Raw genomic sequence first — 27,453 nt, 5'->3', positions numbered from 1 at the left:
CACACACACAGTCCACCTGATCACATGGATAAATGGTTTGCTTGGCTGCGCTCCTTCAGTGTGTGTAGCAGGATGCTGGCCCTGGGGAGGCTATGCTCCTTCAGTGTGTGCTTCTTATACTAGAGTTAATTTACACTACTGTAGATGAATGTCATTAATTGAACTGTGCAGATTTTAGCCCCATCCTGATCTACTCATTTTGAGCCCAAACATAATCCCATACAGAATATGAAATAAGTACCACTGTATCACAGGAGTCCGCAGTAATAAATAACAGCAAGATGTTCAATGTTTTTATAATTCAGGTTTAATCACATACAGATTTTACAGGAATAGGTTCAAACAAAGCAATCATGACACAGTAAATAAGGAAACTCAATACATTACTGTTCACAGTAATGGAAGGAAATAAGTACACTGCAGTGATCATTCTGCATTCTCCCTTTGAGCTGCATTCACCCACACAACTTTGCACACTGGAACTCTTGTGAAAATGAATCAAATCAACTAGAAAAATTAGTAAAATGCCGTGAACTTTTATACAAAGATGCAGGTACAGGAGACAGAATTATTACCTCAAAAGCCTTTCACCAGAATCACACTCTTAATGTTATACTCATGTTTTAATCATCTAATGTATATAAACACACCATGACTACTGTATATGTGTGCGTGTGTGTGTGTCTACTCCAGTTGGCAGAAGGACACTGAGGAGTCATACATTCCAAACACAGCACAAAGGGGTGTGTGTTGAGTGGTGTGTGGCTGTGTGTGTGTGTGTGTGTGTATGCGTGTACGTATGTGTATGTGCGTGTGTGTGTGTGTGTGGGGTAGAGGGGTGTGTGTGTATGTGTTCGGTGGAGGGGTGTGGGTGTGTGTTATGTGTGTGAGTGTGAGAGAGAGTGTGTGTGTGTGTGTCTCTCTACTCCAGTTGGCAGAGGGACACTGAGCAGCCCAACTCCACTCCAAACCCAGCACAGAGGGGTGTGTGTTGAGTGAAGTGTGTGTGGAGTGTGTGCAGGAGGGTCAGTGTGTCAGAGTCAGAGACGCTGTAGAAGGACAGAGTGCCAGCCGGACGGTCCACACACACTCCTACCCTGTACACACACACTCCTGCACCAGCACCATCATCACACACTCCTGCTCTGTGGTAGGGGGAGGGGCAGGCAGGTAGGTCTCTGCGGTTATTATTCTGACGGACAGTGTAACTGTGTTCATCGCACCTCAGAATCCAGGAGTCTTTATTCCATCCAAACGCACAGCCCTCAACCCCTCTTTTCCTGCCGATTCCTTTATACGTCACTGCTATATAAACCCCTCCCTCCTCAGACACACTGTACTCAGCCTCCCAGTAACAGCGCTCACACACACTCTCTCTGCACAGAACCTGGGCCACAGACTCAAATCTCTCTGGATGATCAGGATATGGCTCCTTTCTACCCGGTGTGTGTGTCACCTTCCTGTTCCCCTCAGACAGAGACAGCTGTCTGTTCGCTGTGTTTGGATCCAGTGTGAGCTGACAGCCGTCTGCACACCAGAGACATTAATTATTATTCATATTCACCTCATTAGAAGTCTCTCACTCTCACACACACACACACACACACACACACACACACACACACACACACACACATCCCCCCCCCACACACACACACACACACACACACACACACAGTACAGTGTGTATCTATGGAAAGTGTTCGATAAAGACTCACATTTCCTGGGTCCTGGTTTGATCCTGTTCTCTCCTCCATGTTCCACACTGTAAGAAGCACAGAACAGTGTGTGTGTGTGTGTGTGCGTGCGTGCATACTTACAGCAGTGTGAGTGTGTGTGTGTGTACTTACAGCAGTGTGTGTGTGTGTGTGTGTGTGTGTGTGTACTTACAGCAGTGTGAATGTGAGTGTGTGTGTACTTACAGCAGTGTGTGTGTGTACTGACAGCAGTGTGAGTGTGTGTGTGTGTACTTACAGCAGTGTGAGTGTGTGTGTACTTACAGCAGTGTGTGTGTGTACTTACAGCAGTGTGTGTGTGTACTTACAGCAGTGTGTGTGTACTTACAGCAGTGTGAGTGTGTGTACTTACAGCAGTGTGAGTGTGTGTACTTACAGCTGTGTGTGTGTGTGTGTGTGTACTTACAGCAGTGTGAGTGTGTGTGTGTGTACTTACAGCAGTGTGAGTGTGTGTGTACTTACAGCAGTGTGAGTGTGTCCAGTTTAGCAGCAGACAGCGCTCTCACTCCTAGGTGATTGTATCTCAGGTCCAGCTCTCTCAGGTGTGAGGGGTTTGAACACAGAGCTGAAGCCAGAGAATCACAGCCTCTGTGTGTGACTCCACAGCCTGACAGCCTGCAGAGAGAAGAACACACACACCTTACAGCACATTCACATAAACAAACAGAGCTGTGTATGTCACACACCTTACAGCACATGAAATAAGTATTTGATCCATAGAACAATAGGACTTAATACTTAATACTGGTCCACTCCTCTTTGCAGATCCTCTCCAAATCCTTAAGGTTCTGAGGCTGTCGCTTGGGAACTCGAAGCTGCAGCTCACTCCACAGATTTTCGATGGGATTTAGGTCTGGAGACTGGCTAGGCCACTCCAGGACCTTAATATGATTCTTTTTGAGCCACTCCTTTGTTGCCTTGGCCGTATGTTTTGGGTCATTGTCATGTTGGAAGACCCATCCACAACCCATTTTCAGTGCTCTCACTGAGGGAAGGAGGTTGTCGCCCAAAGGTTCCTGGTACATGGCCCCATTCATCCTCCCCTCGATACGGTGAAGTCGTCCTGTCCCCTTAGCTGAGAAACACCCCCAAAGCATAAGGTTTCCACCTCCATGCTTCACAGTGGGGATGGTGTTCTTGGGGTTGTACTCAGCATTTCTCTTCCTCCTCTGGAGCATCCAGGTGTTCTTTGGCAAAATGTGCCTTGTTCAGCAGAGAAACCTTGCGCGCACAGCAGGATTTTAATCCTTCACGTGTGTTACTGATGGTTCTCTTCGTGACTGTGGTCCCAACTGCCTTCAGGTCATTAACAAGCTCCTCCTGTGTAGTACTGGGCTGATCCCTGACCTTTCTCATGATCATTGATATCCCATGAGGCGAGATCTTGCGTGGAGCCCCAGACCGAGGGAGATTGGCGGTGACTTTGTGTTTCTTCCATTTTCTAATAATTGCTCCAACAGTTGTTAACTTCTCACCAAGCTGCTTGCTTATTTTCTTGTAGGCCATCCCAGCCTTGTGCAGGTCTACAATTTTGTCCCTGATGTCCTTAGACAGCTCCTTTGTCTTGGCCATGGTGGAAACATTGGAATCTGATTGATTGTGTGGACAGGTGTCTTTTATACAGCTATATAACGAGTTGACACAGGTGTTTTGGGTAATGAGTTGAGATTAGGAGTGCTTCTTAATGGAAAACTAACTGGTCTGTGGGAGCCAGAAAGGGAGGGGATCAAATACTTATTTCATGCAAAAATACGATAATAAATGTATTAAATTTATATGATGTTGTTATTGTGGATTATTTTGTGATATTCTGTCTCTCAATGTTAAAATGTACCTATGATTAAAATTCTACACAGTTCCATTCTTTGTAAGTGGGCAAACATACAAAATCATCCCATCCATCCATCCATTATCTGAACCCGCTTATCCTGATCAGGGTCGCAGGGGGGCTGGAGCCTATCCCAGCATACATTGGGCGAAAGGCAGGAATACACCCTGGACAGGTCGCCAGTCCATCGCAGGGCACACACACCATTCACTCACACACTCATACCTACGGGCAATTTAGACTCTCCAATCAGCCTAATGTGCATGTCTTTGGACTGTGGGAGGAAACCGGAGTACCCGGAGGAAACCCACGCAGACACGGGGAGAACATGCAAACTCCGCACAGAGAGGCCCCGGCCGACGGGGATTCGAACCCAGGACCTCCTTGCTGTGAGGCGGCAGTGCTACCCACTGCACCATCCGTGCCGCCCCATACAAAATCAGCAAGGGATCAAATAATTATTGCTCCCACTGTACACAGACCCCCCTACACATATACACACTAACATACGCACATACCCCTACACACACACACATACTGTGCAGAAGTCTTGGGCACCCTACACTTTATTATATATATGCTTATTTTCTTGCGTGTGTTAGTTTAAAGAACGCATCCAAATATTCATTTTCCAAAATAATTCATTTTAAAGACATTTCTGTATATAATTTTAACCAACACACACTCACATACCCCCCCGAACCAAACACACACACATACCGACCCCCCACCCACACCCACACTCTTTTCTGGATGGCACTTTGCCCCATCCGTCACCCTCCCCCTACCTTTCCGCGTGCTTTCCTCAGACTGCAACAGGTCGAGAAGATTATAAAAAATAAATACAATAATCACAATACAAACACAAAATAACATCTTCGATACGATATATACTTCCATACAAATATATTGATTGAGGTCCACTGATTGAAGTTTTTCTATCTGTATCTTCATTACTGAGCTTGCTAGTTTGCCAATCTGCCGCTGTTAGTTCTCTAGTTCTAAAAGCCACTGCCTTCAAGGTGTCATAGACAGGAAGGCAGTCCACACAGACACAAAGGCACAACCCCCCCCCCCCAAAAAAAAACACAAAGTCCAAAGCCAGGCAGAGATCAAAAACAGAAGGGTTGAATATGAAGTGGATGTGTTGCGTGTGTTTATCCTGGGAAACGTGAGCTAGCAGCCGGGTGTGCACCCCCAAACTTAGTGCACTCTATGGAAATAGTGATATGAAACAGAAAATGTGATATGAAAATGAAAAACAAACACAAACAGCGTATGATTATGGCGGTTTGGTGTAGGTAGTGTCCCGCTCACAGCCAGGGACAGAGCCCTCTGGCACAAAAGAGTAAAACCACACCCCCAAAGCAGTCCATAGTACCGTCACAACAGTTTCATAAAATCCTGAGGGAAAAATGTAATCCCATTCACAAAAGCCAAGATAAGTGTCACTAAAAATCGTCTGGAAATTCAAACTCCCAGAGACATTCATGGCTACTGTTGACATCACATCAGTGTAGCCTATGTCACTGGCATTTTAGAGTGGAGTGACATGATTCTGTAAATGGGGAAAGTGCACCACTGAAGGAAATCCGAATCAGTGCAAGTAGGCAAGAGCACCGATTGGGACACAGCCGAGGAATGTCCAAATGCCAGCCCGACTTGCTCATCCTGCCAGCTGAGTGAATGGCTCTCGCTTGTCCCGACTGCGGAGCTTCTCTACTCTAGCTCCCCAGTGGTGAAACAACCTCCCCATTGCTATAAGAATTGCTCACTCACTGCCCATTTTCTACCAGTCTGAAGACTCACCTCTTCACACTGTACCTTGACTCCACTGCGGGAGTCTGCTATTCTATTGTCACTTATTTTCACCAGTCTCAGACTTTAGCCCCGTGTTGTATTATCTACTTTAATCTAGGACTTTCACATGTGTATTTGTCTCAGTACTGTAGTTCCTGACCTTATTACTTACAGACCTGGCCTATCTACCTAGCGCACGAGACTTATGTTCATTGCTTTATAACCGATCCTATGCAAATTGTACCTTATCGGACCTGTTCTGTAGTTTGTTCTCTGACCTTGATTTGCACTTTCTTTTGTATGTCGCTTTGGATAAAAGTGTCTGTTGAATAAAATGTAATGTGATGTATGTATGTAAATTTCCCACATTTATTTTGAAAATGCCCCTTTAAAAAAATTTACATTTCCAACCCTGATTGAAGGGTTAGTGTTTGTACTCACCCCAGTCTCTGCAGTTTACAGTGTGGGTCCTCCAGTCCAGCAGAGAGCGCTCTCACTCCTGAATCCTGCAGCTCGTTGTCTCTCAGCTCCAGATCACTCAGCTCTGAGTGAGGAGAACGCAAGACTGAGGCCAGAACATCACAGCAGCCCTCTGTGAGATTACACCAACCCAGCCTGTGGAGAAACCACATACACATGAACACACACACACAAACATTAAAATTCACTGGTGATTGTAATAATGTTCACCATAGTTCATAAAGTTCAGTCATTTCCTATGTGCCTATGCATCCCTCAGTGGTACATACAAAAAACAGGGAGAGGGTTGTGTAAATTACATTCATAAATTAATCCACCAAAATCTAAGGTAATTATTTACCTTAATTAACCAAAAAAAAAAAAAAAAGAAAGATCAAATTTGGGAGCCTGCTTACTGCAAGGACTTAATTACCAAACATTTTCTCTATTATTATCATATATGAGACAGAATCTGATTTGCAAACATGAATTTAATCTGCAAACACAAGAAACAGTGTTTATATGATCACTGTGATGCACATTATCCCCCGTGATATGTTCTTCGGTCTACAAACATATACATTTTTTTAAAGTTCAACATTCACCATTACACATAAATGGATAAAAACAACCGTTAATTGACAGTTATTTTTCTCCTAGTCTTGTAACCTTTCATATAAGGGATAGGTCCGGTCTATTGTCTCCATTGGTCAGTTTGCGTTCAAGCCGTGCCAATATCCACGATGTTCACAATTCTTTTAATACTACTCTGCGTTTAGATCACCGTTATCTACTTTCTAACTTAAATTAACTTCATGTTATCATCTCGCCGCTAGCAAGACCACCAAATCCTGGTGAAGCAAATGACTCATGACGACTCTCTGAATTATTTCAATAACTGCACGTTATCTGAATGTGTCCAGATAAACGTTTACACAAATGACTTGTGTCAGTGTCATCAGGTGTAACGTAAAGTAGCAAGCTAGCTAACGTTAGTGCAGTGGGGATACATTATTGAAATAGCGGTAGCAATACCGTTGCTTTGCAACCAATAAACAAACGACTGTTCAGGAAGAATACATTAACCATAAAACATAGTTCCATTAAAAATACATTCATATAAAGTTTGTCTTGTCTTTCTTTCGTAAACATTTTTAAAGATAAATGTGGTAATTGCCGTATAAAAGTGTAATTTATTCATTTTTAAAATATTCTCTTAGCTAAATGAAAAACCACATTCAATTCAAAATTACGTTCGTCGCCATTTATCTGTGGCCTAAGTGTGACAGTAACCATGACGACATTGTTTAAAATGTGGCGGTAGGTTACCGCGGCTATGGATAGCTGGCCCTGAGCAGTTTACTGGAAGCTTTGTTCATTTTATAAAAATACAATTGTACACAGCTTATAGCCATCACTCGTCAAAAAACGTTCGCCTCAAATTCTTCCCCTCCACTGTTGTTACTGTGAAATTGTGAAAGCTAGCCAACCAAACCTAGAGACCTTAATGTTAAATTACCTCATGAAGTCTAGCACTGTCACAGACGCTTAGCTACGTTCAATTTCATTTGCCAGGTTTCCACACACTTCCGGATTCCGTTTAAATCCTCGTGAATTATTTTGGTAGATTCCAAACTGTTCGCAAACCCTCCCAGTTTGGTATCATCTCCAAATTTAACCCACTCTGAAATGCCTTCTGTAATTCTTACATCTTCATTTCGATAATGAGTCTTGTATGTATGTAGATGTAGAATGTAGAAAAATAATTGTTATCCGATATGACCTCTGTGACTAGGGAAGATTTCATTTGTCACTGGCCCATAACCCTTTTGAACCTTCCCCAATAATGCGGTAAGGTTAGTTTTATGTTCTAAATTGGATTTTACGACCTTCCAACATAAAGGCACAGCATTTAATTCGTCCATTAAGCCCATTTATTTATTAATAATATTTATATGTTTGCAAACATTCCTCATTTTTGTGGCTCCGACTGTTCATATTTATGGACCATCTGAAAAGTGGTTGTCAAATAAAAATGTTAATAGCTTTCTAACCACAGCAGTGGTTAGAGTTCAAATAATGTGTTGAGGACCAGGAGGACATGAGCAAACGATCATTTTTTAAATTAATTTGGGGAAAAATAATAATAATAAAAATAATAATAAAGGCAATCAAACACCTAGAATCAAGACTAGATAGCTACTGAAAGCTGTCACATACAGTGGTGTGAAAAACTGTTTGCCCCCTTCCTGATTTTTATTTTTTTGCATGTTTCAGATCATCAAACAAATTTAAATATTAGTCAAAGACAACACAAGTAAGCACAAAAAGTTTTTAAATTAAGGTTTTTATTATAAAGGGAGAAAAAAAATCCAAACCTACATGGCCCTGTGTGAAAAAGTGATTGCCCCCCCCCCCCCTGTTAAAACATAACTTAACTGTGGTTTATAAAACCTGAGTTCAATTTCTTTAGCCACACTCAGGCCTGATTACTGCCACACCTGTTCTCAATCAAGAAATCACTTAAATAGGACCTGCCTGACAAAGTGAAGTAGACCAAATGATCCTCAAAAGCTAGACATCATGCCAAGATCTAAAGAAATGCAGGAACAAATGAGAAAGAAAGTAATTGAGATCGAGCAGTCTGGAAAAGGTTATAAAGCCATTTCTAAAGCTTTGGGACTCCAGCGAACCACAGTGAGAGCCATTATCCACAAATGGCAAAAACATGGAACAGTGGTGAACCTTCCCAGGAGTGGCCGGCCGACCAAAATTACCCCAAGAGCGCAGCGACGACTCATCCAAGAGGTCACAAAAGACCCCACAACAACATCCAAAGAACTGCAGGCCTCACTTGCCTCAGTTAAGGTCAGTGTTCATGACTCCACCATAAGAAAGAGACTGGGCAAAAATGGCCTGCATGGCAGAGTTCCAAGACGAAAACCACTGCTGAGCAAAAAGAACATTAAGGCTCGTCTCAATTTTGCCAGAAAACATCTTGATGTTCCCCAAGACTTTTGGGAAAATACTCTGTGGTCTGATGAAACTTTTTGGAAGGTGTGTGTCCCATTACATCTGGCGTAAAAGTAACACCGCATTTCAGAAAAAGAACATCATACCAACAGTAAAATATGGTGGTGGTAGTGTGATGGTCTGGGGCTGTTTTGCTGCTTCAGGACCTGGAAGACTTGCTGTGATAAATGGAACCATGAATTCTGCTGTCTACCAAAAAATCCTGAAGGAGAATGTCCGGCCATCTGTTCGTGACCTCAAGCTGAAACGAACTTGGGTTCTGCAGCAGGACAATGATCCTCAATGGCTGAAGAAAAACAAAATGAAGACTTTGGAGTGGCCTAGTCAAAGTCCTGACCTGAATCCTATTGAGATGCTGTGGCATGACCTTAAAAAGGCGGTATATGCTCGAAAACCCTCCAATGTGGCTGAATTACAACAATTCTGCAAAGATGAGTGGGCCAAAATTCCTCCACAGCGCTGTAAGAGACTCATTGCAAGTTATTGCAAATGCTTGATTGCAGTTGTTGCTGCTAAGGGTGGCCCAACCAGTTATTAGGTTTAGGGGGCAATCACTTTTTCACACAGGGCCATGTAGGTTTGGATTTTTTTTTCTCCCTTAATAATAAAAACCTTCATTTAAAAACTGCATTTTGTGTTTACTTGCGTTGTCTTTGACTAATATTTAAATTTGTTTGATCTGAAACATTTAAGTGTGACAACCATGCAAAGAAATAAGAAATCAGGAAGGGGGCAAACACTTTTTCACACCACTGTATGTAACCCTAATGCGCAATCTAGCCCTGGGTTTATTGAATGTTACAGATGTTGAAGTTCACTAGGGCTTAATTTAATGAGTACATTTATGAGAAGGTACATGCATGACTGGGACCCACAAGGTCGGTGGTTCGATTCCCGCTGTAGCCACATTAAGATCCGCACAGCTGTTGGGCCCTTGAGCAAGGTCCTTAACCCTCCATTACCCCAGGGGAGGATTGTCTCCTGTGTACTCTAATCAACTGTACGTCACTCTGGATAAGAGCGTCTGCCAAATGCCATTAATGTAATGTAATGTAAGCAGGAGACAATCCTGGAGAAATGCTCAAGGCCCAGCGGCTGGGTGGATCTTATTGTGGCTACACCGGGGATCGAAACCACCGACCAATTTCGAGTTTAGTTTTAAACAAAAAGAAAAATATTCTTGCATGTATGTCGTTGGCGCGTTTGATCAGTTGTGGGAGCTAAAAAAATATGTTGCTGAAATGTTTATGTCGTGCACGACTACAGGTTAAAAGGAGGGGAAAAATCAATCCGTACATTACCACCGTCTGTTGGAGCGGAAGCGATCTTCGTTCATAGGAACGACACCCTGAATTCCTTTGTTGTTCATGTGTCCGTCACTCGCAAAGAAGCATTGTTATCTCCAAACAACAGCTGCCTTATTAATTTAGTAAACACCTAGCCACATCACTAAACTTGTCTTACAAACATGAGTTGCTGAATTCACGTTTAGGAAATCAATTAGCTCTTGAATGAGCTCTTTACAGTCAGCAGAAAAGTCCTGTTCTGTAGGTGGGAATGAGGTCTTTACAGTCAGCAGAAAAGTCCTGTACTGTAGGTGGGAACAAGCTCTTTACAGTCAGCAGAAAAGTCCTGTTCTGTAGGTGGGAATAAGCTCTTTACAGTCAGCACAAAAGTCCTGTTCTGTAGGCGGGAATGAGCTCTTTACAGTCAGCCAAAAAGTCCTGTTCTGTAGGTGGGAATGAGCTCTTTACAGTCAGCAGAAAAGTCCTGTTCTGTAGGTGGGAATGAGAGTGGGGTAAAATTAAGGATTTGATTACAGTTCATAGCAGGTAGTGAATAGTGGAGATGGATGAAGACTGTAATGTGTGACAGACCTGAAACATTATACTATGCAGGTGGTCAGTCTTTTACCACATCAATCAGATATCCAGCATCCAGTCATCACCTGTGCCCTGATACTACAGACTCCACTGAAACCTTACATTCTGCTCAGGAACCACAAACCTGCCAACCCTAAAACTCATCAGGTCTTATCCTGCTTTTCTTTGCTGTGATAGAGGAGTAAGAAGAGAGGGATGAGACTAATGTGGGAAAAGGAAGAATGCCAATGGACAAAGTAGTAAACTAAGAGAGAAAGAGCTTTTCATCATTTCACTGCATAGAGCCATAATCACTCATTCTATTTAGTTAAGGTCACACAGAACACCGCACTACTCACCCCAGTCTCTGTAGTTTACAGTTTGGACTCATCAGTCCAGCACAGAGCAGCTCCACTCCTGAATCTCCCAGGATATTGAAGCTGAGGTCCAGTCTCTGTAGTTTACAGTTTGGACTCATCAGTGCAGCACAGAGCAGCTTCACTCCTGAATCTCCCAGGTTATTGAAGCTGAGGTCCAGATCTCTCAGGGGTGAGTTTGATAACTGGAGAGCTGAGGCCAATATTTTACAGGACTTCTTTCTTAGGCGACAGCTGCTCAGTCTGTAAAGAAGAATGAATACATTATCGAATAAAAAGGTTAGGTAAGATGTAAAAGATATCTTTCAGAGAGGACAGTGAGTTAGTTTGCAATGCTGTGGGACATTTGGCACAGTTAATGGCAAGATGGTAAAATATAACACACATCTGTCACAGTGGCCAGGGAGTTTGCTTTTGGTTTTCTGTGACAAACTTCCCACAGCACTGCAAGCTAACACAGCTAAAGGCAGACACAAAACATGCTCATATCCTGTGGGCTCCAGAATTATTGGCACCCTACATAAATATGCACAACAATACTGTAGACAAAAAAAAAAAAAAATAGTAAAAAAAAAAAGAAATCCCCCAAAAACTGCTTTCACAATTATTGGCACCCCTGCTTTAATTTTGTGCTGTAGCTGTACCCAAGTACAAGTGAATCCTTTTGTGTACATGTCTTTGCGTGTCTTTATATTTTTAAAAATGTAGTGAGAGAAATGAATCTGAATATAACAGAGTAAAAGTAAAGAAATGTCCTTTACAAATATAAAGAGTAAAAAGTATCCTAAACGACTCTACAGGTTCAATTAATTAAAGAATGTACTTTAGTAAATGTAACAGAGTAAATGTTGCATGTTACTACCCACCTCTGCTAACAGGCAACTGCTCCATCTCATAATGATAAAATATATCAGATATATTCAGCTACCTGCTGATTCTGTAACTGTTTGATGTTCCAAACTGTTTATTTCGGGAAGCCTATTGCTTCACCAATGTCTTTTTTTTTTATCTGGCCTCATTCACAACATTTATAATGGCTTTCTGGACTTCAATTGGTACAATTCTGGTCCTCATGTTGACAAAATAACAGAATCCATGCCACTCAACAGCCAAGAATCAAGCCTAGACACTGAAAGCTCTCACCGCTTCAGATTTGTTTTTCTACACTCAATATGCCATCATGACAAAGTGAAAACACGTTTAGAAATCTTCATGATTATACAGAGAATCACTCAAAAATAAACTAAACTATCAAAGTTGTCTTCTTCCCTACACTGCTACAGCTCAGTTGTAATAACATCAGTATGTATGTTGTACCAAACTGTAATATCACTTTAAGGAATCTTCTGCTGCTGTGTTGGCTACCTGTGACGTGCTCCAGTCCACTCTCTCCTCCTCTGACCATTCGCTCATTTGTGCCTCCTCCTCACCTATTCCTCCATTTATTTACACATCCTCACCACTTCTCACTTCTATCTTTCTGTTTCTTATCGCTCTTCATTGGCAGTTGTGCTTTCTCTTCTATTTCTGTCGGCCTCCTTCTCTCTCCACTTACTTTTAACAAACTCATCTGGAGACATATTCACTTTTAAACATTCTCTTGACTGAGTTAGTTATAAATTAGCTGGCTAAATTGCTACATCTCGTTTTAGATCTATCTTTTACCATTTTAATAAACTACTTCACTTTGTGAACATGATCATTCATTCATTCCTTCATTATCCTTCGCTTATCCTGAACAGGGTCGCAGGGGGGGTGGAGCCTATCCCAGCATACATTGGGCGAAAGGCAGGAATACACCCTGGACACCAGTCGATCGCAGGGCGAACACACCATTCACTCACACACTCATACCCACTGGAAATTTAGACTCTCCAATCAGCCTAACCTGCATGACTTTGGAGAACATGCACACTCCACACAGAGAGGCCCTGGCCGACCGGGATTCGAACCCAGGACCTCCTTGCTGTGAGGCGGCAGTGCTACCCACTGCACCATCCGCGCCATCCCTGTCAAAGATGGCAGGACCAAATACATGTGACAGGTGGGACATTAGGACATGAGAGTCTTCCCTCATGTCTCATGTCTCGCCCCAAAGAAAACAAAACAAAACAAAGGAAATTACAAAAAAGGGGAATAATCTATTTCCTCATTAAGCCCTGGAAATACTGTAGCTATCAGGAATGAAGGCTGGAGGAACCATGCGCAGACTCAGGGATAACCAGAAAATAGCAGGTTTAATGAAGCAGGTGGATAAGGGGCAGACAGGGAGTAATCAGAGTCCAAAGAGCCAGGCAGGGGTCAAAACAGAAATCCAGAAATAAAAACAGACAGAACAGAACAGAGTATATGAACGGACATCAAACAGAGGCTAGAACAGAGAAGAACCTTACACAGGGGGAAACAGAACTGACAAACTAGCAACACTGAACTGAAAAAGACAGGCTTAAATGTACGAACAAATGAACTAAACCATTTACAGGCGTGGGTGCTGGAGAATAGATACTGAGACAACGAGAAACAGCTGGGACAAGACAAGGAGGAAATGCATATAAGGAGTGGGGGGCGGAGACATGCAATGGGGAGAGAGGTAAAACAAGGACCGGAGAATCGGCCTATGTTCTCCCACTGTTAAAAGTCTTTTAAATAATTACAGGCCAATTTCATATTTGTCAGCACTGTCTAAAGTACTTGAAGTTCTTATTAGTGAACGACTTAGTGTTTGTATATCCAAAAGCTATCTTATCTATGTCCCAATCAGGTTCAGGAACAACACAGCACAATTACAGCAGCCCTGAAGGCTGTGAATGATATTACTGTTGCGCTTGACAATAAGAAGCACTGTGTCTCACTTTTTATAGATCTCTCTCCAAAGCGTTTGACAGTTGACCAAAGCATTCTGAAGAAGAGATTGCTCAACACAGCTCTCTCAGAGCAAGCAGTTGCTTGGTTTGGAAACTATCTTTCTGACAGAGCTTAATGCACTCGATTTGATGGTCTCACTTCAGATGTGCCATCTATCCATAAGGGGGTGCTGCAGGGTTCAGTTCTCGTTCCTGTCTTATTTACTATTAAATCAATAGTTAGGGTCATAATGTGTCAAATGCTTCTCTTAATTTCTATGCTGATGATACTGTTACTTATTGCGGTGCTGCAAATCTTGTCAAAGCCTTTCAGAACTTGCAAAGTGCTTTTGATATTGTACAAAATACGCTATGTCAATTGAAACGTGTTTTAAATGCTGACAAAACAGCTCCTTACAGTCAGCACAAAAGTCCTGTTCTGTAGGTGGGAATGAGCTCTTTACAGTCAGCACAAAAGTCCTGTTCTGTAGGTGGGAATGAGCTCTTTACAGTCAGCACAAAAGTCCTGTTCTGTAGGTGGGAATGAGCTCTTTACAGTCAGCACAAAAGTCCTGTTCTGTAGGTGGGAATGAGCTCTTTACAGTCAGCACAAAAGTCCTGTTCTGTAGGTGGGAAAGAGCTCCAAACTGTAGGGGTCCTCGCACGGGGCTCCAAATTATGTAGGGTCCTCGCACGGGGCTCCAAATTATGTAGGGTCCTCGCACGCGCTGTCAAATAACGTAGGGATTTTACTCTCTACGAAACCGGGGCGCCAGTTAAAGTTATGTAGCAGTATAACTGCAAAAAGTAATCAGTCTCATAAAATTACTGTTATCAGAAATATCCAACCACAAATTTAGTATTTCAATTAATAATTAAAATAACCAATATTAATGATTGAACATACCGATAACCTGAAGGTTGGAAGTTCTTCAAAAGACTGCTTTAACTCGGCTCTCATGTCTATGCGATTCCAAAATGGACACCGGGGTTTAATAAAATATATTTATTAAACAAACATACAAACACATAACAGATAAACGGAAGATAAAACGGAAATTTAGTTGGGTAAATTAGTAGGTTAAGTTAGGGCGTGTATGTGTGTGTGTGGGCGCGTGCGAGCGCGCGTGTCGCTTGAACAAAGGAAAGGTGGGAGTAGCTAGCTTGAGTTCTGGGTGTGGTAATGAGTTAGAGTTAGCTGTGAGAAGGGACTACTTGCGTAGTTTTACTATATATATGCGCAAAAGACGGCAAATCAATTCACGTACATATATATGTAGCTAACCAAACACATTACAATGGTAGGATGGTAAATATTGAAACACAGATTCACAAAAACAGTTAAGACTAAACTAAACACTGGCTATGCCTGAATGTTTGTTCTCTTACTGAGTCCATACGCATTGGATCCAAAAGACGTGCTGTCCTTATAGGAGCCGCGGTGGTGCTGTGAATGCGTGTCCTGGAGAGATGCGCAGGCTGGGGCGTCTAAGCCGCGTGTTGTCGTCTGGTCCACTCGGTTGCTGGAAAGATGTTCGTTGCAGTTGTTCTTTGGTGAGCTTTGCAGGGGTAAACTGATGTAGCGTTCCGCGAACACCAGTTTCCACTCGCTATAGGCCACGAAGTTACCGCGAGGTAACTGGGTGTGTCCGTAGGCCTGGTAGTGTGCTGTGCAGCATTCAGCCTCTGTCCGAGTCTCGGAGCAGATGAGCTGAAGCGAATGGCCAAAAAGGGTGCGTCGCAGAAGTGGGCGAAGAGAGTGAAGAGAAGAAGCAGAAGAAGCAGAAGAGAGATCCCAAGAACGTGTCTTGCTCTTATACGGGAATGTTTATTGCTCCCGCCATTACGGGATTGGCTGAACCAAGCTAGACGTCATGCGGGGTGGGCGTCGCGGAATTGTCCTGTGGGAATGTGGAACTTATAGTTCCTACAATACAGTCAGCACAAAAGTCCTGTTCTGTAGGTGGGAATGAGCTCTTTACAGTCAGCACAAAAGTCCTTTTCTGTAGGTGGGAATGAGCTCTTTACAGTCAGCACAAAAGTCATGTTCTGTAGGTGGGAATGAGGTGTACTGTATTGTGAGGAGTACAGCTCCCCTTCATCACAGAGTGGGGTAAAATTAAGGATTTGATAACAGTTCATAGCAGGCAGTGAATAGTGGAGATGGATGAAGACTGTAATGTGTGACAGACCTGAAACATTTTACTCTGCAGGTGGTCAGTCTTTTACCACATCAATCAGATATCCACCATCCAGTCATCACCTGTGCCCTGATACTACAGACTCCACTGAAACCTTACATTCTGCTCAGGAACCACAATTCTGCTTTTCTTTGCTGTGATAGAGGAGTAAGAAGAGGGGGATGAGACTAATGTGAACAAAGAATGCTGATGGACAGAGTAGTAAACTGAGAAAGAGCATTTCACTGCATAGAGCCATAATCACTAATTCTATTTAGTTAAGGTCACACAGAACACCGCACTACTCACCCCAGTCTCTGTAGTTTACAGTTTGGACTCTTCAGTCCAGCACAGAGCGGCTTCACTCCTGGATCTCCCAGGTTATTGTAGCTGAGGTCCAGATCTCTCAGGGGTGAGATTGATGACTGGAGAGCTGAGGCCAATATTTTACAGGACTTCTTTCTTAGGTCACAGCTGTTCAGTCTGTAAAAACATTATAGAATAAAAAGGTTAGGTAAGATGTAGAAGATAACATCTTTCAGAGTGGACAGTGAGTTAGTTTGCAATGCTGTGGGACATTTGGCACAGTTAATGGTAAGACGAAAAATATAACACACATCTGTCATAGTGGCCAGGGAGTTTGCTTTTTTCCTCTGGGTTTTCTGTGGCAAACTTCCCACAGCATTGCAAGCTAACACAGCTAAAGGCAGACTGACATACACATGACATGCTCATATCTTGTGGGCTCCCTACATAAACATGCACAACAATACTGTAAACACAGAGAAATTATAATAAAAAACAAAAACATTAATAATAAGAAGAAAAATCCCCCAAAAACTGCTTTCACAATTACTGGCACCCCTGCTTTAATTTCGTGCTGTAGCTGTACCCAAGTACAAGTGATTCCTTTTGTGTACATGTCTTTGCGTGTCTTTATTTGTGAGGCGTGGCAGAACTTTCAGACTTTGAGAACCAACCCAACAGAACTTGCATTGAAAATCAAAATGAGTAAAACATGATCAGCAAACCTAAATTATATTTGCTAGCAAGCCCTCAACTTAACTTTATAATTTCACTGAAATTACCACATACAGCCGTCTCGGTCTTACACATAGGTATGCTGTGTCTGAAATGGCTCACTATTCACTTATTCCTAACTTGTGAATGTCCATATAGTGTTCTATATAGTTTACTAAATAAACAGCAATGCCATTTCCCTCACATCTCCAAATCTCTCCATAAAACCTTCGCTCTGTCTACCTATCTTCAAAAGGAGTCAATAGATCTACACACAGCTCTTGAACTTGTAGACAACTGTGAAAATCGCTTTAAAATATTACGGTCAGATGAGGAGTTCCTTTACATGGAAAAATTAGCAACAGACCTGTCAAAGATGGCAGCACGAAATATATGTAACAGGTGGGACATTAGGACATAAGTCTTCCCTCAGTCACCTGGTTTACCTAGACAAAGGGGATACATCACTTTACCTGAGCTATTGTTACCTGCCTTGCAGTTGTGCAGAAGGGAAGCCAAGCAGTGCGGAAATCAAATTGCGCAAGTATCTTTTTCTTGCGGTTATTGGTGTAATGTATTCAGAATTGTTCGTGCAGCCTGAATACTTTTTCGTCAAGTAAGTCTCTGTGTCAGATTCATTAGTAAAACTAGAAGCCTTCCAGGCTTATAGTTCGACAGCGTTGTTCATAGTTTCCCATGTTTTACGTTTCAAGTGCAAGGATGGCTATTCGATGCAAGTGGAGAGAATTGTCGGGTGGCAAATATTGAAACGGGGTAAGAGGTTTGTTCCGGCCCATTCTTGGTGAACATAAGTGGGTTGGGTTTGTGTGTCAAAAATGAGGTTCTGATCTCTTCTTTATTTTCTCTTAAAATTACTATGTTTACGGTTGTGATGCAGGTTGCGTTCGAACTCTTATTCTTTCGGTGTTTTGTGTGTTCTCCTGCTCCTGACTATGTAAGAGGTGGCGCGCCGTCACTCACTGTTTTACCCTGATTTATAATTTGAGTATTTTATTATCCTCTGATTTAGTAACGTGCCTTATCACTGCTTAAGATTTATATTCAGGAGCGTGTAATAGCTGCGGGTCCACCAGGGGGTGGCACATTATGAAAGAGGGGAGCAGGTAACCTGAATTGTGGGCCTCCTGAATGGTTTATAAACTCCGACTTGTCGCTGTGTTTTTGTAGGGGAAAATTCACAGAACGAAAGATCTCCCTCCTAAAAGCATGATAACCAATCACAAGTCAAAATCAGACTCCACCTTAGTGAGCAGGCTGGTTCCTCCAAAACTCTCGACGATGTGTGCTAAAAGTTTATCAATATATCTGTATTAAAGTATGATATGTACCCTGTATAGTTTCAAACTGATTAACTGCTAAATTGTGCTAGGATTACACAGTGAGCCCAGTCAGCTGCCCGTCTTGAACTGTGTAGACCAAACTGTCAAGGACACGGGCAGAGCAAGATATGACTGTACAGCTGATTTCTCCGGGACTCTCGATGTTTTATGCCAGAAGTGTATCTATTTGACCTAGAACATTAATTATAGCTGAGCTTATGAAAATGCAAGAAACCACAGTGAAAACTGTTGAAATGAGAGCAAAGAATTCTACGTACATTTACTCCCTTAGAAGAGAATAATTAATCAAATGTTTAGTATTTCTGTATATTAGAAAAGTATATTAGAAGTGAATATTAATGAAATGTTTAGTTTGTCTGTATATTTTCAATGATTACTGCTGCTTAGTTTGTCTTATAAAAGCGAAAGATACAGAGTGACGTGTATGGATGACGTGTTAGAGGGAGGGCATCCAGAACTTTATGAGGTCTGGTAGTTTGCCAAGAGCAGGTGCGGGGTGAAGTGAGGACACGTAGTTGGCAGAATGCCCTGAACTTTGTACAGAGTTGGCAGAGCATAAGGACCGTTGGCAATTTGCCACAATGACGTTGTGGGAGGAGCGTTGGGAGGAGTTACGATAAGAAAAGTGTGGGTGATTTGCCAGAATGCGGTTTGAGGAGGAGTTGTAGGTGGAGTAACTGTGTATAAAATGGGTGTACAAATGCCAGTCGGGGTTCAGTTCTGGAGAGCTGATCCGGCTTTATGCACGTGTGCTAATAAAGTCTGATTTTCCTGAAGATCTTGTTGCCTGGTGTCGTCTTTTCCCTCGCGAAGATGTTTTTCGACAAATTGAAGATTTGGACTCTGTCGTTTCCTAGACACGACATTCCACGCCAAGGTCGCGGGTTCGATCCCGGACGAGCCCCCAAATGTCGTGTCTAGGAAACGACAGAGTCCAAATCTTCAATTTGTCGAAAAACATCTTCGCGAGGGAAAAGACTGAACTGAACCCCGACTGGCATTTGTACACCAATTTTATACACAGTTACTCCACCTACAACTCCTCCTCAAACCGTATTCTGGCAAATCACCCACACTTTTCTTATCGTAACTCCTCCCAACGCTCCTCCCACAACGTCATTGTGGCAAATTGCCAACGGTCCTTATGCTCTGCCAACTCTGTACAAAGTTCAGGGCATTCTGCCAACTACGTGTCCTCACTTCACCCCGCACCTGCTCTTGGCAAACTACCAGACCCTGTTATGTCTGCGTCTGAATGTTTACCAGCCGAGTCACTCCCCTGTCTGCGTGTCCCACTATTCGGGTGTTTTCGGGATTTCAACATTTCTTCCAATCTCGCAGTTCTTACTTCTGGCTTCTATTTGTAGTTAAATGTTGTAAAGCACTATTCTTACTAACTTCTACTAATCCAGATATTGTACAGTACTAATCCAATTAATACACTTACTGTCTGTCTAACTAACTAACTAACTAACTAACAAACTAACAGTCACTTATTGGGTAGTTAGAATTATTCACGTAACTAACTCACTAACGCAATCTCTTAGTGTTTCTGCACTGTTCTATAACTCTGCCTCCCTATGCTATCCCTGATTACTCGCTTAGTTTCAGCGAGGTGTTCGCACCTGTCTCTGACTATCACTACATCTTCAATCTATGCAAATGTCTACTCCTTAATCCGGAGCCGTATGTTTTACATGTTTGTTTACGTGCATCAAGTCCGCGTTTTTGTCTCCCTCCTGTTATGCTGTTATTACCCTATTATGTTTCCCCACCTGTTGTCTATTTGTTTAGCCCACCTTCTCCCCAGCCCCACCTAGATTGTCACCTTCCCTCATGTATTTAATAGCTAAATATATATCACTACAACCATAGGCTACATATCACACCAACCAGTTCATATTACTTGTTTGTTTGTTTCTCCCAAACAACAAGTTGCATAGACATTGCATGGAAACCACAGTATCCAATGTTTGTCTCTGTTGGATTCGGCGTTGAAAAAGGAACGTTATTGCATCCATATCGACTGCAGTTTGGGTAATTTAGCGAATGCCAGCCTCACAGAGAGCCTCCACGCAGGGCAGAGATAGAGGAGGAAGAAGCCCATGCCCTAATAAACAAATCAGTTTAAATTGACGCAACAGCAGTTCCCAGCTTCCGAGAGGAGCTTAGCAGAGCATTGGTGTTTCTTCACACAGACTGGGAAGAATCAGAGTCCAACATGGATGACTGACTATATAAACCAAATAGTTTAATTTGTACATAGTCATATTAGAGTTATTGTTCAATATCATTAAAGTGAAACTTGTATCTTTTACGTAACGCTTTGTAAAATACTTTGTTTATTCAAGTAAAGAGTTATCATTACCATATGTCCTTTCTTTCTTAACAAATTTCTGGTTAATGGCACTACAAGATTAAATGTGATGTTGGTATATTTGAATGTATTCAAAATGCTTAAGAATAATGGCATGTATTAGGGATTAATTTATCATATTAAAATGCACCAAAAGCCTCCAAATTGCATCAGAAAAAAGAGGCCATCGGACATCATCTGAACCCCCCCCAGATGGCTACTTTTTCTCTTTGGCCTACTACTTACATTTTTGGGGAACACTGATAATCTGCAAAGACAGCTGTGTAAGATATGTCGAATCAATTTTAAACTGTATAATACTATAACAGTCAATTGCTAAATGTACTTATTTAATTAATGTTTGTACTGTACAGTGCTTTGAGCTGGGGAAAAGCACTTCAGAAATAAAATGGGCAGCCTGTAGCGTAGCGGTTAAGGAACATGACTGGGACCCACAAGGTCGGTGGTTCAATCCCAGGTGTAGCCACAATAAGATACACACAGCTGTTGGGCCCGAGAGTAAGGCCCTTAACCCTGCATTGCTCCAGGGTAGGATTGTCTCCTGCTTAGTCTAACCAACTGTAAGTTGCTTTGGATAGCGTCAGCCAAATGACATGTAATGTAATGTTTTATTATTACAAAAAAAGCACCATGATCAGGGGCGGTTTTAGTGATTTGGAGGCCCCAGGCAAAGACCAATGTGAGGCCCTTCTCCATTTTACTGAATGCAATCATAGCTAGTGAACAAAAACTATGTGAAAGCAGCTCTTTTCAGTTAAAGCCACAGTATGAAAGGACAGACCCAAATGCGAATTCTAACTGTTCTAACTGAAGAATTCAAATGACCTTCAGTCAGTTAGAAGACAATATGGCAAGAAAAATATTAGAAGTATATAATCTCTAATTCTTTCAAGACAAAGGTATAGTACATGCTTTTTGTTGAAGCATTTGAGGGTCGCTCTGTGATGGTGGTGGTGCAATTGCTGCTGCTGGATGCTGAGCTGGAGCAGTCCAAGCGGGTGTCTGATTTGTGGTGGGCTGCTTCTGTCTGTTGTCTCTGACACTTTCCTCCCACACTGTAGCTGGTTCACCACAACCAGCAGAGGCACTGTCGCTAGAAGTTGTAGGTGCGGTGGGTGCACAACCGGCTGAGGCAGCAGTAAGTGACAGCCCCTTATTATTATGGTGCTTGGCCAACCGCCTGCCTGCCTGACTGATCAGCCCGTCGCTCTTCATCCATTCTGCTGCAGGTCCTGACCCCAGTTACCTGCATCTCCTTCATGCAGCCAGTTCAGTGGGTAAGCCCTCCGCTCTCCCGCTGTGCTGATGTGTCAGTGGAGCTAGCAGTGCTGACCTGGGAGCTTGGCTGATGTGTCGGTGGAGCTAGCAGTGCTGACCTGGGAGCTTGGCTGATGTGTCGGTGGAGCTAGCAGTGTTGACCTGGGAGCTTGGCTGATGTGTCGGTGGAGCTAGCAGTGTTGACCTGAGAGCTTGGCTGATGTGTCAGTGGAGCTAGCAGTGTTGACCTGGGAGCTTGGCAGATGTGTTGGTGGAGCTAGCAGTGTTGACCTGGGAGTTTGGCATGGAGTGGTGACTGTCAGGTGAGGCTGTCTTTCTTGGGCTAGTTGTGGCCTTGATATGAGCTCCCTTTGCAGGATTGCTGATAGTATTTATTTTTATTTTTATTATTCCTGGACAATGATAGTCATCCTTGCCTCGCTCAGTTTGGTAATTGCGTGGGATGGCAATGAAGGTGACCATTGTTGGGCATGTGATTCTGACAATGTGCGGATGCTGATCTTATTGTGTTATCAGAAACATGGCTTCGCAAAAATATTTTAAATCAGCATATTTCTATTTATGGCTACAATGTTTTCTGTACTGACCGACCCAAGAGAGGGGGTGGTATAACGATCTTTGTAAAGTCCAAATTACATGTTAATATCAAACTTTCCGAAATCTGTTTGCAAACAATTCGATTTTTTTGGTACTAAATCTAGCTAATTAGATAAAATAGAAATAGCTAAAGAATGGCGACCAAGGCACTCTTGATATGGATGCGTTAAAAAGCCTTTATTATACGGCTAATGCATAAGTGAGAAATGAAAAACACTCACTGACGTGTTGCGGCACACAGGCCTTCATCAGGGTGAATAAGCAGAGGTGAGGCACAGTCAGGTGTATTACATTACATTATTGGCATTTGGCAGACACTCTTATCCAGAGCGACGTACAGTTGATTGGCCTAAGCAGGAGACAATCCTCCCCTGGAGCAATGCAGGGTTAAGGGCCTTGCTCAAGGGCCCAGCGGCTGTGCGGATCTTATTGTGGCTACACTGGGATTCGAACCAACCTTGTCTGTCCCAGTCATTTACCTTAACCACTACGCTACAGGCCGCCCCGTATTTGTTAACCCCGTGATGCTTCGGCTCATTACCATAAATAGCGCCAAAATCCAATGCACAGGGGAACCCCCAAATACTTAATTAAATCTTATATAAAACGTATGTGATGTATATTATAAAACGTGGGAAAAATCGCCAAACATAAATTAAAATCTACAAAATCTCATGTCTCGCCCAAAAGAAAAACAAAACAAATCAAATTACAAAAAAGGGGAATAATCTATTTCCTCATTAAGCCCTGGAAATACTGTAGCTATCAGGAATGAAGGCTGGAGGAACCATGCACAGACTCAGGGATAACCAGAAAATAGCAGGTTTAATGAAGCAGGTGGAGAAGGGGGAGACAGGGCGTAATCAGAGTCCAAAGAGCCAGGCAGGGGTCAAATCCAGAAATAAAAACAGACAGAACAGAACAGAGTATATAAACGGACATCAAACAGAGGCTAGAACAGAGAAGAATCTTACACAGGGGGAAACAGAACTGACGAACTAGCAACACTGAACTGAAAAAGACAGGCTTAAATATATTAACAAATGAACGAAACCATTAACAGGCGTGGGTGCTGGAGAATAGATATTGAGACAACGAGAAACATCTGGGACAAGACAAGGAGGAAATGCATATAAGGAGTGGGGGGCGGAGACACGCAATGGGGAGAGAGGTAAAACAAGGACCGGAGACAAGGGAGAGAAGATAGAAAAGGGAAAAACAAATAGAAGGGCATGGACGTGACAGTAGCTTTCAGCTGAAAAATCCAAAATGTTTCCCGTTGTAGAAGACGTTTCAGACGGTCACATATAAGTATTTAGGGGTTCCCCTGTGCATTGGATTTCGGCGCTATTTATGGTAATGAGCCAGAGCATCACGGGTCAACAAATACACCTGACTGTGCCTCACCTCTGCTTATTCATCCTGATGAAGGCTTGTGTGCCACAACGTGCCGTATAATAAAGGATTTTTAAAGCATCCATATCAAGAGTGCCTTGGAAGCCATCCTTTTCTCAACATTCTCATCACCCTTGTTCCAAACAGCACCTTGTTGGATTTTACTGTTTGCTACAGAAGTGCTCCTCTCAGTTTTGTCCATTGTATTACTGTTGTTGGTTGATATAGACCCCCTTCTGCCACCAATGAGTCTATCCTCTGCACTATAGCAAAATTATTTTGGTTGATGACATGAACTGTGATAAGTTATGACCAGGGTCTAATGATTTTAAATCTTTGAGCTACTCTCATTGACTTAATAATGTTCCTCACAAATTTTCTGCAAATGGTGTTTTCTGCAATGACCTAAGTGACCACTGTGCTGTTGCTGCTGTTAGAAATAATAAGATCCCAAAGACAAAACCGTGCATTATTCATAAGAGAAATCGAAGGCTTTTTATTGAGCAGGGTTTTTTTTTGGAAACATTTTTTTCATTATTTCTTTCTTTTTAATTGGAGCAGGATAGAACTAATCCCCGACATTGAAACAGCCTGGAAATTCTTTTATGATGGGTTCACCACAATCATACATAGACAAGCCACTTCGTGCAAGTACAGATTTCAGGGGCGGGATAGTATTATTCATGAACTTAATTTAGCCTTGGCTAAAGTGAGGAAATCAAGGCCTGATATTGATTTGCTTCTTTTTAGACAACTATGGAACAAATGCACTTCTTCATCAAAAAAGTAAAGTCAGAGTTTTACTTGTCTGTTACTACAACAAATCTAAATGATCCTAGACATTTTTGAAAATCTGTTGAGTCAATGTCTGTGAACAATAACTCATGTTTTACTTCCTTGTGTAATGGATGATTCAGTTGCTGTTCATGACCAATCTGAAATGTTGAACTGTTTTAATGCGTTCATGAGTCATCGCTCACTGCTGATGACTTTGCGGTATTTTTTGACGAGAAGGTTGCAGATATATAGATTGTATGTTCTCCCGCTGTGCTGATCTGTCGGTGGAGCTAGCAGTGCTTGGAGAGCAATATAGATTGTATAGATATTGTTACTTGTACAGATATTGTTTTTTACTGGCTGTTGTATTGTTGTATTCAGGATATTCTAGCTGCCAACTGTGGTATGCTAGTTTAGAAGCTGAGTGTACTCTTCAAGGGTTCTGATTATCTGTATGTTTACACTTGGACTCGGAACTGTACTGTCCTCTCAGGTCCTCTTAGCACTCATACTTGTGTTTGATTTGCACTTCATTGTACGTCGCTCTGGATAAGAGCATCTGCTAAATGCAGATGTAATGTAATGTAATGAGCACTTCAACCCCTCTGTTTGATTCTGTCTCATCTGCTTCCATACAACCCTGTGCTGATGAACCTGTGTATAATGGTCAAACCTTCAGCTTTACCCCCCTTTTCAGTACAGGAAGTGCACAAAGCCCTTAAAGCCTTAGATCCAAGAAAATCTGCTGGTCCTGACCTTTTAGATGCTAGCTGTTTGAAATTGGCAGCTGACATTATAGCTGAACCTTGAACATATAGTTTTAATCTTACCCTGGAATGTCACGAAATCCCAAGGATCTGGAAATCGGAAACCACTGTTAAAAGGGGAGATCAGAGTCTTTTAAAGAATTACAGGCCAATTTCAAATTTGTCAGCACTGGCTAAAGTACTTGAAGCTCTTAGTGAACGATTTAACTTTCGTATATACAAACGCTATCTCATCTACGTCACAGTCAGGTTAAGGAACAACACAGCACAATTACAGCAGCCCTGAAGGCTGTGAATGATATTACTGTTGCGCTTGACAATAAGCAGCACTGTGTCTCACTTTTTATAGATCTCTCCAAAGCGTTTGACAGTTGACCAAAGCATTCTGAAGCAGAGATTGCTTAACACAGCTCTCTCAGAGCAAGCAGTTGCTTGGTTTGTGAACTATCTTTCTGACAGAGCTCAATGCCCTCGATTTGATGGTCTCACTTCAGATGTGCCATCTATCCATATGGGGGCGCCGCAGGGCTCAGTTCTGGTTCCCACCTTATTTACTATTTATATCAATAGTTTGGGTCATAATGTGTCAAATGCTTCTCTTCATTTATATGCTGATGATACTGTTAATTATTGCTGTGCTGCAAATCTTGCCAAAGCCTTTCAGAACTTGCAAAGTGCTTTTGATATTGTACAAAATACGCTATGTCAATTGAAACTTGTTTTAAATGCTGACAAAACAAAACTAATGGTGTTTACAAATTCAAGAAAAAACTGACTGAATCTACCATTTATTGTTTCTCATCAGGGCAAAGAGATTGAGCTTGTTTCCTTATATGAGTACTTGTGTATCTAAATTGATGACTGCCTCTCCTTTAAACCACATACTGAGCACCTAGTTACGAAACATGACTTGTTGTTCTTCAGCTAAAAGGAGACTTTTCTTCCTGTGCTTGATTATGGTGAGGTTTTGTACATGCATGCATCCTCTCAGTGCCTCCATGCGATCAACACTGTTTATCATGGTGGTACATTGAGATTCATTACACATTATAGGGCTCTCTATTGTACCTTACCTTATTAGCACTGGCCACCCATAGACTGAATTGGTATATCCTTATTTATAAGGCAATTCTCGGTCTGCTTCTGTCGTACCTATGCATTTATATATTGCAGAAAACTGCTGGAAGTTATTGTTTACATTTGATCTTTGATCTTTTTATGCTGTCTGTTCCCAATGCCCATACGGACATGGGGAAAAGGGCCTTGGAACATGTTGCACAGAGACATAACTGCTTAAGCACTGTTGGAGGGCTTTGCCAATGGCAGGCTTCGGATGGAGAGGGTGTTCAAGGACCCAAGATGATGACTGGCTTATGAGCCGATTTTGTTGATTTTGATATCATTGAGCCTCGTCGTGCCATCTGTGTGGGATGGCATAATTGGAATGACCCAACGATACATACGGTTTCCCTACACTGCAGGTGAACAAGCCAATGCCAAAGCACAATTTACAGCACGTTCCCAAATGTAATCAATCAATGTGATCGACTGCACTCATATCACTGTAAAAACACTACACAAGGTAGGGATGTGACAAATAATCAGTTTTTGTAAACTGATACCATCCCACTTTTAAACTGTTAACTGTGTAACCAACACTGTTCCTATCTTTTTCTTTTTATAAAAACTGTACTGATAAATTGAATGCATTTTCAACTTTATTTTGGGCCATCTTAGTAGTTTCACATCAACATTGCAAGTTA

At 42.2% G+C, this 27,453-nt stretch overlaps 1 protein-coding gene across 1 annotated transcript; it reads right to left on the bottom strand.

Moving 5' to 3' along the window:
- Positions 1-908: 908 nt before the first annotated feature.
- Positions 909-15,628, bottom strand: LOC133118794 (NACHT, LRR and PYD domains-containing protein 9A-like). Its single transcript, XM_061229041.1, has 6 exons — positions 15,328-15,628; positions 11,078-11,338; positions 5,806-5,979; positions 2,199-2,351; positions 1,719-1,765; positions 909-1,527 (listed from the first exon to the last, which is right to left on the bottom strand). Exons 2-6 carry the CDS (start codon positions 11,194-11,196, stop codon positions 923-925), a joined length of 1,098 nt encoding a protein of 365 aa, XP_061085025.1. The 5' UTR covers positions 11,197-11,338; positions 15,328-15,628; the 3' UTR covers positions 909-922.
- Positions 15,629-27,453: the final 11,825 nt, after the last annotated feature.

Source organism: Conger conger, chromosome 19 (genome assembly GCF_963514075.1).
Source record: "Conger conger chromosome 19, fConCon1.1, whole genome shotgun sequence".
NCBI lineage: Eukaryota > Metazoa > Chordata > Actinopteri > Anguilliformes > Congridae > Conger > Conger conger.
This window is presented reverse-complemented; position numbering and strand designations above follow the sequence as displayed.

Coding starts and splice junctions, on each gene's coding strand:
- LOC133118794 (XM_061229041.1), bottom strand. CDS start 11,196: ATGAGTCCAAACTGTAAACTACAGAGACTGGACCTCAGCTTCAATATC. Junction 2,352..5,805: donor TGTAAACTGCAGAGACTGGG/GTGAGTACAAAC, acceptor TTCTCTCTGCAG/GCTGTCAGGCTGTGGAGTCA. Junction 1,766..2,198: donor CTGGACACACTCACACTGCT/GTAAGTACACAC, acceptor TGCTTCTTACAG/TGTGGAACATGGAGGAGAGA.